Below are 12,625 nucleotides of genomic sequence, written 5' to 3' on the forward strand. Positions count from 1 at the left end.
CTTAGTGGTTGCCTGATATGGGGCTATTTTAGACTAGAATTGCTGACATCAATATCCTATTTTTTTAAGTGCTATGTAGTAATTATCAGTTTAAAAAGAAGTTTTATTGCTGAAAATGGATTCAAAATTTCTCCGTGCTGTTTACTTGAATGTGTTGCCTGTATTTTCAAAACTGCAAGAGATAGGGTAATCTGAGATTCTTAGTAAAATAGTAAAATAGTATAGTTTGTTAAACTCACTGCTCATAAATAAAAAGATGTTTACAATTTTAAATCATAATCTTGATTTTCCTTTCAAGACTACAAGCCTCCTGTTGAAATCTTTATTGTTGTCAAAATGTGAATAGAAAAAACAAGGTTTTAATTAAAATAATTCGTTGCTTGCTTTAATTGTTCATCTTATTATTAAATTATGAAAAATGAATGGTGCTGTAATTTCTGGTCATGTCTCTGGTTGATTTTTATTGTAATTGCGTCAGATATAAAAAGAAAGAAACTGCACAGTGGATTAATGTCATAGTGAAACCCATGATAGTATTCCATTTCAGATTTTCAAAAAGAGGGTTTGACTCAAAGACTGCCATTAGTTTCAATGGTCTTTGGATCAGGCACAGGGTTAACAGCTTATTTTTCAAACAACTAGAAAGAGGTGTAAATGTCAAAGGTGATAGCTATACTGTGAGTTCCATAAACTACAAAAAAAGTTACTACTAAAGCTCTATTTTTCCTTAGTTTAACAGCTTCTATGAAAACAGTGTTAATAAGTATATCAGGAACAGTATATAATAATGAATCAGATATGTAAAAAAACCTTTAACACTCCTTTTATAATAATAATTGGAAAGTTAAAAGTGGCTTAAAATCCCTGACTTCTCATGCTGTGATGTAAATTGTATTTTTTTTAGGTTCCAAATTCAAAGAGGGAAAACTGATCCGACCGGTTACAAGAGCCTGGGGGACTGTTTTAGGACTATTTTCCAACGAGAAGGGTAAGAGTATATGTTTTTAAAATTGTCAATTTTATGTGACCTTTTTTAATCACCCATTTTCCAGACATTAGATCCTCTTTATATTCCACCCTTTTTTGCAATTGCCAGAATTTGGCAAACATGCAGTCTTACATAACGAGCACAATTTGAAAAGTGTTAGCATCACTTAAACTCACAACACCAAGTTTTGCTATTAGGATATGCTTAAAGACCAGAATCCACTGCTGTGTAGACACCGGGGCAAACACAGTTCAGTACTGAGCGCAGGATGGTGTGGTGCAGTATCTAGGTTCTTGTATCTTCTCATCCTGGTTTTCTGAACTAGCTCAGCCTGAGCCTCTACCAGTTCAGCAAACTTCAGAACTTGTTTTCAAGCTCTGATGAACTGGCATTCCCAGTTAGCTGTGTCAGACAATGTTTCCAGGACTTGTGTGAGCAAAATTCCAAAGCTTTTCAGTTTGACAGAATATGGAAAATGATTTATGGTCCTTAGTCATCTGAATCATAGTGGCTTCAGAAGGTACCACTGCTCCAAGCCTGCGCTCCTCTAAGAGACTTGGGGTCCAATCCAGAAAGGCATTTAAATACACGCTTAATTTTATGAGCAGCCCAGTTAAAGCGGGTGAATGTAATGGGACCGATCATATGCTTAAAGTTAAACCTGTTAGCCACAGGAGCCCTTCAGGAGCTACCCTTTAATCAAGGTAACTCTAATTAGTAAATCCCAGTTTTGAGGACCTGGCAGACTTTCCATAAGAACTTTGTAAATACAATAGCAACCCATTTTTAATCCATGTATTCATCAAAATGGAATTGTTCTTATGTATAGTGGCATAGACACCATGTATGGAGGCAGCAGAGGTGCAGTGAGGCACATCTGTGTGTCCACAAGCTGTAATTGAAAAACAGAGGTGAGATGAGCAGTGAAAATGAAGAACCAGATCAGTTTTGTTTCTTGTAGTGAGGTTTAGCTAAACTACATAAGAAGTTAGATATAGAACTGGGTGGTTTGAATTGCTAAAGTAGGGAGATGTATCAAAGTTTCATTAAGGTGTTGAGAGAGGAAATTGTCACATCTGCCTTTATCAGTGGTAAATTAATTTTTGATGAAAGACTAATGTTGTGCATTATCACCACAAGGCATTAAAAAGCATAAAAGCTAAAAAGATTTCACAAAAAATGATAATTTGTGGCTTCTGGGGTTTTCTAAGGTGAGTATATGTTAATTTTTATTGCTTCTCAGAAGAAAACTGCGCTTTCATAATAGGATAATATTAATACGTCCAATTATGTCAATCTAATTTTAAGTACAGAACTAGTTTCAATATTTATGTCTGTGAGCATGAAAATACTATTTATCTCATCCGAACTCACTGGTATTTTTATTTTGTTGAACTAGTCACAAAATGTAAAATTAAGAATGGGTAGATGTATCTGGAGAATGAGTATAAATCAAGAGACAGCTTCCAAGTTAATTGATTTCAGGGTTTTATTTTATTACCTATGTTATTATATTGTGTACTGGATATTTTTACAATCCACATGTATAAAATACTAGCAGGACATTGCATTCTACAATGTACCATACAAAATACACTCTCTTACTATTCAGGAGAGAGGGAGAAGGAAACAAATACTCTGTGTTTCAATTGGTTTACGTGTTGTGCTTTGCAAATCCTACTGAGAGACACAGCTACCATTTATTCTGTGGATTTGACTTCGTTACTGTTTTGCCACTGTTCAGACAAGCTGCTACTTAACACACGTAAACTGACTGTGGAGAAAGATTGAAGTGCCTGAGCACAGTTGTCATCTGTGAATGAACTTCAGAAAGGAAAGATGAAGATAGTTGGGTTGTTTTGTTGGTGTTTTTTTTCCTGTAGAATGCTCGTGCCCCAATACTGGAACCAAACCAGAGCATTTTTGAATGTTTATATAGGCAAGACTCTCTAAGCAGGAAGAGAAGATGATTACATGAAATTACTATAGATTTAAATCACAGTTTAGTGGTGGATTACACTTAATTTCTGTCAGGCTAGAGCACTAAGGAAAAAAGACACGAAGAATCTCAGATACAATGTAGTCCTAAATTTTGGCTAAAAATAAAAAGAGTAATCAAGTAATTCTGAAAAACCTCTTTGACTTCATGTGTCTTGCATTCCCATCTGTACAAGTTGTCCAGTTTCTGGAGCATGGTGATTATGACAGTTGTGAGGGAGTGAGAGAGGTGACTTTGAACTATTTTAGTTAGTGGAAACCTTGAATCTTGATAACCCCCTCCTTGGGTGACCATAAAAATGTGCAGAAGAGAGCACCAAGAGAGAGCTTCACTTTTAGATACCAAGCAAATAAAAACAATTTATGAGGTGTTTAGATTCAGGTGTGTAGATCTGGGAGAATGGTGTAAGAAATTCATTCATGCCCCATGTTTATTTCATACTGGCAATATGAAATAACCCCATCAGTGTGTGGCATTTTTAGATTCATTTTCTGAAATATCTAATTCAGTATACACTGACTATAAAGAGTCTAAGCATCTCTCTCCAGCACTCAGAATTCCCTACTGACATATGTAATTTTATGTTGACTACAGAACAAACTAATTAAATGAAGGAACATAGTGGTAAAAGAAATGTTACTAATGGCCTGCTCCTGGACATGTTTACATTTGGGAATAGAGCTTATGCTCATTTGTACTTATATTTTCGATAGTAGCAACTATATTGCTAGAATTTCAGAGTCCAGTTCAGAGAAGACACTTCCTAATGCCTTAATTTTTTGACCTTGTTACGTTGATGAACATAAGTATGCAGAACTAGCCTAGGAAGTACTTATTTTTACGAACAGATATGCAACTGTTTCCTTTGCTGCAATGTCTCTTACTGAAAATTAACCAGCATTTTGTTATTACAATATCACAGTAGCAATCTGATGGTTTCATGGAGAGCTTCTTCATGACAACTAATGGCCAGGATCTCTTTAACCATGCCTCTGATTTTTTACCTCATTATAATGAAAAGGACAGAGGAAATATCTCCAGTCTAGCCACTAATACAACACTGTCCTTTTCAAAGAATCTGGAGACTCCTTTATTTTCACAAAATACTAGACATTTCTTAATTAAAAAAAAAAAAAACCAAACACCAAAAACAGAAAAAAAAGCTCTACAAAAGCTCCCTTCCCCCAAACTTTGAGCAGCTCTTTAGATGAAAATAAATTTTCTCCATGGGGAATTAAATTCTTCAAAGAAGGATCCATCCCTTGAACTCTTTTCTTGTATTACAAGAAAATGGGAGCCACAAAACATAAAATTTAATTGAGACTCACTAAAGGAAGGCTCAGTCGAGCAGAGCATTAAAGGTCACATAGCTTTCTATTAAAGGGAGGCAGGAGTATTAACTTCAGGGCTTTTGGGAACTTGTGTTGGGAGCATCCAGTTGCTGCCAATTGCACGGGGGCTGCAGCGATGCGAATCCTCTCAGGTGGTGAGCAACCTCTGCTCAGCTGGATTCACAAGGAGCCGTGCATCCGAGCTTCTCTGGTTTTGCTTATGAGATGGTGCATGAATTGACAGATCTTTGACAGCAGAGGTAAGCCCACCAGGAGTATATCTGTTTATTGAGGAGTGACAGCTTTATAGCCAACATAAAAATAATCTGATGTTTATTGGGGAAAATGTTTGGATACAGGATTAACTGAAACTATTAATAGAGAAAACCTTTCATTCTTCTTAGATCCTACAAATAAGAAGTTAGGTTACATTAAATGACAAGTTTTTGTATCATCATCTTTACTGCATTAGTGTTCAGTCGCTTTTTCTTGGACAATGACTTAAGTTTGAATATGAAATGTAAGAATAAACCAACAGTCTAACTGAATGTATATGTTGCATTTATATTAAAGACACATGGTGTTGTGTCTCATATTAAGAATGGAAAATTATGCCCATCTGCACTGTCTTAATTTGCAGTTACAACATTATAATGATGTATGCTGTTATTTCTAGTCTGTAAACAACTTTGTTCTTATAAACTTAGATTTTCATGGACTCATAATTTTAACAGTAAATGTTCTGGGTTACAGTTGGCTTTTTTGGTAGGCACTCAGTCAAGAAACCTGTTCCTTTCTCATTCATTGTAAGTTGCCTGAAAAAAGGGTAGTAGCGTCCTGTTTCCAGTTTTATAACTCAGCACTTGAATAAGCTACAGTTTAAAGTTCTGTTAGCCTTTCTTAGAACTAGATGGTCCTGGGAAAGTGCAAAACGCAATTGTCATTGATCATTTGAGACTTCATTACTTCTACTGAGTTATTTAATTATTTATGTTTAATTTGGTTTGGAAAGGAGCAATTACCTCCATGTTTACACAGCCCAATAGCTTTATAACTACTCCTGTCTTGTTCTCAGCACCACCTTACCACTCTCTTATACCTATAATTGTCTGTATGACCACACACCTTTCTTTTTCTTAATAAGCAGCACCCTGACTCATACATTAGTGGGATTAGGTTATAAAGCTGCACAAGACTTGTCAGCTATGGGTGGAGTAGGTGGGAGAACAGCCAAGATTAAGCAGGAGCTGGAGGAGTGCGGAGTTGTCAGCAAACATGCAGAAGCTGGAGGGTTCCTGGTTTCCATGATAACAGTGATCGTTCATCAGTCAAGGAATTTGCTAGCACTCTCCTTTGTCCTACCTCTATCCATAGGCTGTCTGTGGTGGTAAAAAGTGCTTGATAGACTACAGCAGTGCTCTTGAGGCCTGGCTCTCCCAGCTGCCTGCAGATGATCCTCTGCTGCTGCTAATTGCCAACAGGTCAGGGATGGAGACTTGCAGGATTGCCAGCCCTGCAGGCAAGCACCGGCCCCTGGCACTCACCAGCAATCATCACTGCCCGTTCCTGGGGCCCAGCTGGATGTGTGCTCTTCCAACTGGGCTGAGGAGACCTATCAGAAGGCTGCCAAATAAGTGTTATACAAGATACAAATACTTGGCTACCCTGTGTCTGAATCCTTCAATGAAATTGCTGACCAGGGAAGTGTGACATGGTCAGTCATGCCAAAAATCCCTTTTCCCAGTGAGCAGTTATGAAGCGGAGATTCATTTCCACTTACTGGAGGCATAAATTCCTGTGGTATCAAAAGACCAGGCTCTAGGCTCTGCGTTAAGTGCTCCGAGGCAAGCAGAAGTGGTAGATTAAGATGTTATTTCCCTCCACAGCTATCTGCCCCGCTCTTTGGTTTCTGGTTAGCGCTTCATACCCGGAGGAGCAGAAGCGAACTTGGATCCATGCTTGGTTGCTTCCTTCAAGAATCTTGTTTCTCAGTAAATACTCCCCTGCACTGCCAGTTTCAGAGACTGTGATCTTGCAAACTGACATGCAGGCACTTTTTCTTTTCTGCACCCACTACAGGAACAGTAACTTTCACCTGAACACTGAGGAAGGTCTGCTAGCACTTGTACTTTAGAAATATCTATACATAGACCTGTCTCTTTTCCAGTCCTGCAGGACTGCCTCACCACTTACAAACTCATAATGCTTGTAAAAGAGCAAGTGCATGAGATTTGTACATGAGACTGAAGACACAAAAAAGGGCACAACGGTACCAAAATGTCTATCTGCATCTATCCTGATGAATCCCCATAGTCTGTATTATTTTGCAAATTTTTCTTCTCTTTATCCCACACATTGCAGAATTATTCTGTGGATCACATTATGCTACATTGGCATCTTCCTGCCATACTATTGTGTCTATTGCAGACTTCACTAAAAACCTGTGATTTAGAGTATCAGAAATAATTATCACATTCCTGTATGAAATAATATCACCTGAAAGATAAGGTATCAATTAAGCTTTATAGCACCTTGCTGAATTAGGAACGGCAACTGAATTTGTGAAGGACAGCGTGTTGGCTTGAACTGTGAACCTGTGTCAAATCTGATGGCTTTTGTGGATAAAAATTAGTGTCTTAGAGCTGTATTTTTGAATCCTTGTACTTGCTTTGCATATCTTTAAAGAAGAAATGCTCAGCGTTAGAAAAGCTAGTATTTGCATATGTTCAAGAAGCATGAGCCTGCAAAATTTAGGTAGGGAGGTAACAAGTTCTCGTAGTACAAAATTAAAATTATCAACTGTTTAATCTGTCCACTTACTTTTGGAAGTAAGCAATTCACTTTGCCATTTTTTCTGTTGGATGAAACCTGGCTCTTACAGTTCCTCTGCAGGCAAACCTACAGAGCAAACCCATAGAGGAGGCACACAGCAAGTGCCCTCACGCCTGTGTAGTTTGGAAGACAGTGGGGAATGGGGCTCACAGATCTGCAGTGAAAGGAACAAAAACAGATGCCTTAGCATTGACTTTAGGGTGTTACACAATACAAGAATTTCAGAATTTCTTCTGGGTAATTAGCAAGAGTTCCTTCTTCATAATGCGTGACATATACATGCAGAGCAATAGATCTGCTTTCCCTGTTACTGTTCTTGTGCCACTTACACTCACTTTACCCCATGTCCTACTCTGACCTATGTGCAATAGCTGGTCTAACTGTTCTCAGTTTTATTTAGTTATCCATAGTTTGTTTGGACTTGTGTCTTAAAACCATCATTTTTATTCTTACTTTGCGTGCTAAGCCATAAAATTTAAATTGTGGTACAGCCTTGAGTAAAAACATCATTAAGACAGCTTTCAAGGTTAGAGAAGAGGAAGGAAGAAAATTTGACTGACAGAATTTTCCTGATCATTTACTTTAAGATTGTGGTATATATTATGGTTACAAGGTTTTAGATCAAATATGGTCACAAAGGAGACATCTTTTGTGTGTCTGTATAAAGCTGGTGTGCATTCTGCTTTCTTTTGGAAATAAACATTCACATTTGATGATCCAATTTTGTCTCATTTCCCAATAAAGACAGCAAAAATGTCAGGAAATTCTGATGCCTGATTATGTTTTAAAATGCATATACATATGTGTGAATGCATGCCTATTTATAAAATGTTCTTGCATTCTCTTAGTCTCTAAGTAGATAAAAATTAAACAGTTCACAATCCAGTGAAGTTTTGCCAACAATCCCAAGTGACCAGATGCTTTTGCAATGCTAGTCAGTCATGAAAAAAAGATGATACTTGTTCTTTTAACCTATAGGTCTCTAAACTCTTCACAGAAGAAGAAAGTACCATTATCTCAACTGTTCAGATGGGGCTACTGAGATATAAAGAGTCAGGGAGTGGAGTAGGACAGGGGCTTGCACACAGGTGGTTCTCGTGGAACAGCCTGATACCATGTCATTTGATTGCCCCATGGTAGCATGTTAATATCAAAGCTCTGAGGAACATGTGTGTTGAACGTAAAACTGCATTCTTTGATATAGGCTCCTAATTCAGAAGGCATCTGAGGACTTATTTGGCAATCCATTTTGTGAAGTAGCTTGTCTGAGGGCATGCATGGACTTAGAGGCAGTTTTAGGCCTGAAGCTGCGTATTCAGACTGCAAGGCTAGCGCCCTGTTCAGTGGACTACACTGTCTCCAGATAGTCAGCAGTATTTACAGTGATGTTACTGTCATGAGGTTTTCATCATCCCCTTCAGGCAGGAATTCTCTGTTCCTGACTAGAGGTTCCCTACCCCCATCTTCATATGTTAACACTTGAAAACATAAGAAATGGCTCTGGAATGTGAAAAACCTCTATTCCCTTTTTTATGTGTATAGCTCTCTGAAAAACAACAAGATTGTACTGGTGTAACTAAGGGCAGCGTTTTGCTAACCGTGTTTTTATCACCAATTGACACACATCTTACTTGCAAAATTAGATCTGGTATATATATGGCAATACGGTAAACAAGGACACTTTTAAAGAATCACTTCTGAGAATCATATGCTTTAAAGATAAAACATATGCATATTTATTTCCCATAGGAACACAACACAATAAAGTAATTTAAATCTTATAAGCACCTAAGAAATAAACAGGCCAGACCTTAACAATTAGTTGTTATTGTTTGCTAAGGCCACTGGAGGTACACACATTTACACTGGGTAGTTGTCTGTTCTGTATTTTTCAAATGTCCAAGTTGTGTTTTTTTTTAAGTTTCAAATATTTTCATAATCAGAATGTTTTAATCTTAAAGTTACGATTTCTTGATTGTCTCTATTTCCTACTAATATAACATAAATAGAACCCATTATAGTATTAGTATTCATAGCAATAGCTCCTACAGGCCTCAGTTTGGAGTCAGATGACTGCATTATAAGATGCTTACAGTAGTAAGAAGATACCTACAAGTGTTGTTGACAATCCATTTTTATCTATCTACTCTAGTTAGCAAATGATCAGCAAAACTTAAAATTTTAGTCCTTAGGATTTTAAAATTCAAGAATATTTATCCTTTCACCACATTATGTTCCTGTTGGTTTCAAACATCTTGTTTAAATAGATCAATGTAATAATTATGCTTCTGAAAAGCCTTCTTTTAGTCTAGTGTATGGAAAATATCATACTACGCTGTATCATCGGATTTCCGTAATGTGTTTATGTTTTCTGAATGTGAAGAACACAGCTGCGAAATTTGGTAGCCCAAGATAATGGCCACGAATTTCTACCACTTCAGAAACTGAAGTGTTCAGTGTGAGGGGGCTGCAGTATTTCAGAGTGGTGACAGGGACATTCCCCTGTGCTCCAAGCAAAGGTTTGCACCCGGGAACCTGACGGGGACATTTCTGGCTGGCACCATTGCCCCAGCTTCGGGCAGCAATGCGGTGCCACAGCCGAGCCCCGAAACCTCCTGTGCCTTCGGGTGCAGCCCCCGCGGCCCAGAGCGGAGGGTGCTCCACAGGCAACCGAGCTGCTGAACCGAGAGCCACCTAGAGTCAGAAAGCTGGGAAGGGCTGGCACACAGTGTGCTGTACATGTTGCCCTTCTCCAGGGCTTCCTTGGCTCACCCAGGCCTGTATGAAAATTTTCAGCCCATGAGAACCTTTCGGGTCCGGAACCAAAACCACTCCGAGATTAGTCATGGCCAAGGCTGCATATCCTCTGAGCAATCATTTCATGAATTAGCATGAATTAGCCTGTTAAGGCTAAGTGGGTAAATTAAGTTTAATTCATACTTTTGGGTCTTGCTACTTATTGGGCATCAGTCCCTACACAACTTGCTTGTTCTGAAATGGTATATATATATGTCATGCCATCAGAGTCTCCAGAATTGAAACCTGTATTTAAAAGGTGAGACACCGATTCTAGCCCTGATGGAGGGGCAGGGGGTCTCTCAAATCTGAGCCTGGTGCAAGGCTGTCATGCCCAGCCGCAGGCAGATAAAAGGAGCTGAAGCCTGACTGAAACCTATTTCTTATCAAAGGCAATAGCTCTGAATTCTGCTCATGACATTTTCAAGTCAGCTGTCAGAATTAACTGTTTATCTATTATGTAAATCTGGTTGTTAACATTTGACATTTCATAAACACAATAGTGGATACATCATGGGATGCAAAATTAATTGCAGTTATATGTTGTGTAACTTTAAAAGGCAAATTGTTATTCACTTCTCTGTAATTTGGGCTTCTAGTAACCATTAATTTTTAACCTATTCTTTAAAAGAAAAATCCCCCCGTATCAAGAGAAAAAGCAGTGACCAGAGAACAGATAAATCACTTTTATGTCCTTAGAACAGCTGACTTTACACTTTTATTACATTGTTTGAAAAAGCATCTTTTCATCTGGAAGGAATCAGTTTCAAATGTGATTGTCAACACAACGAAACCAGCTTTCTGTTTAAAATGGCTGCTCATGAAGCTTAAAACTGCAGTTTTGCCAGGATTTTCTTTACAGACGTTAGTTACTAGAACCAAGAGATTTTAGATGGGATGTTCACAGGAAATACCTGGCAGACAGCGTAAAATGCAAAGTAAAGCATTTTTGTTTAAGTTGTAGGAAGCAATGCACGTGAAAACGAGCACTGGTGTTTTAGGTCAAAAGCTTTGTTTTTAAAATAGAAGTTTAGAAGTTGTAGTTTAAAACCGGGAAGAGAAAAATTCCTCATTAATTTTTTCATGTCCTGACCTAAGTAATCAGAAAACGTGCATTTAGCATATTTATTAGACTATATTTCATACTTATCTATAATACTTATCTATTATACCGCTCTCTAATCTACATGTCTTTACTTCATTTACTTTCATATTCTTCATTGGTTACATCCGAAAAAACAGCTTTGTCTATTTTATGCCAATCCTTTTAATTACTATAGTCCACGGTTGTTTATTTGTATATAATTCTACTTGATTTGAACCCCTAAAATTTTTAGATCTCTGAAAAATGCAGATGAAGATCCTATGCAAAATCAAGTATTGCATTCAATGATAAAATATTTTCACTACAGAAATAATTGACCTTTACATTTGCTCATTATTTTAACTGTAAAGTACAAAGATGTAGTAAGACTACATCTACCTATTACAATAGGTAGAATTTTTTCAATACTCATCATTTTCTTCTTTTAAGGGTAGGTTAATTATATATTACTTATAATATTTTTACTAACAACTTTATATTATGCCATAATCTGAAAATATTTTTTTTCCAATAAATTAATTTTGTTTCTTTTTTAATGTTGAAAGATGAATTGCATTATATAAGAAACTTCTGAATTACATGTTTGTTAGAAAGACAATCTTTCCCTGACAGGCTTCTTTTTGTTGTCGTAGAGCTGCCATTGCAACAGTAACTGCTAGATATGCTGAGCATTCATCTCTAACACCATTGCCAACCCCTCTTCCCTTTGCTTTTATCCAAGTTTGAGCCTTCTTGTATATTGTGCTTCATGGTATGGAAGAAAATTAGTCAACTAAATGTTGAGAATATCTGTTTGACCATGGAGGAGAGACTATTCGTCTAAAGCGATGCACCAACTTGAAAAAAAAAGCAATGTAAATAGCTATGAGTATTTGACAGTTGTGTAGATTTTCCATGGAATGCATCTTAAATAAAGTAAGGTAAAATGAAAAATTAGCATCAAGTATGGGAATATTTTAGAAGAGTATATCTCTGTATAATGTTAACTCATATTTCAGGGCACATTGTATTCCATATGACTCTGAGAACCAAACTGTGAAAAATAGTTCATTTTGCCTGTTGTGCTATTTGCCTCATCAAAAAAAAAAAATTCTAAATACATATGATATTGAGTTTTTAGTTTTCACATTCTTTGCTTATGCAACTTTACTCACAGTCTGCCGTGGTTTTTTCCCCTATAAATAACAACGCTAACTTTACTGCAATAAAAATAATTTTTTTTAAATTATAAAAATGTTTACATCAAGTGTAACGTGTGAGTAACACACTGCATCTCCTTACAGGAATGCACGCATAGAAGCACAGATAGACTCTGCCATTGCATTCTGTCTATCCAGCATAGAAAGCTTCTTCCCCAGGAAGCCGGCAGGCACTTCACAGTCAAGTTCTGAAGCTTTGGTGTAGCACATGGGGCAGTGACTCTGACTGAAGGATTGGCTCCAGTTATGAATACAATATCAATTCCCATGCTTTTTTTTTTTTTTTTTTTTTTTGCTTTTTTGAGCGTTCGTTTAGGATTTACTCAGTGAAGAAGATGAAGTTGAGATTGGCAGCACTATGAAACGGCTGCCAGG

General features: G+C 37.3%; 1 protein-coding gene across 2 annotated transcripts in view; it reads left to right on the forward strand.

Annotated features, from left to right (window-relative positions):
* Positions 1–12,625, forward strand: part of SLC25A21 (solute carrier family 25 (mitochondrial oxoadipate carrier), member 21) — a 109,110-nt gene that overhangs the window by 42,328 nt on the left and 54,157 nt on the right. For both annotated transcript variants that reach the window (XM_014942063.1, XM_014942062.1), the window contains exon 2: positions 905–988. In XM_014942063.1, coding sequence (XP_014797549.1) covers positions 905–988 — 84 coding nt within the window. The remainder of the gene's footprint in view (positions 1–904; positions 989–12,625) is intronic.

Source organism: Calidris pugnax, unplaced genomic scaffold (assembly GCF_001431845.1).
Source record: "Calidris pugnax isolate Ruff unplaced genomic scaffold, ASM143184v1 scaffold56, whole genome shotgun sequence".
Classification (NCBI taxonomy): domain Eukaryota; kingdom Metazoa; phylum Chordata; class Aves; order Charadriiformes; family Scolopacidae; genus Calidris; species Calidris pugnax.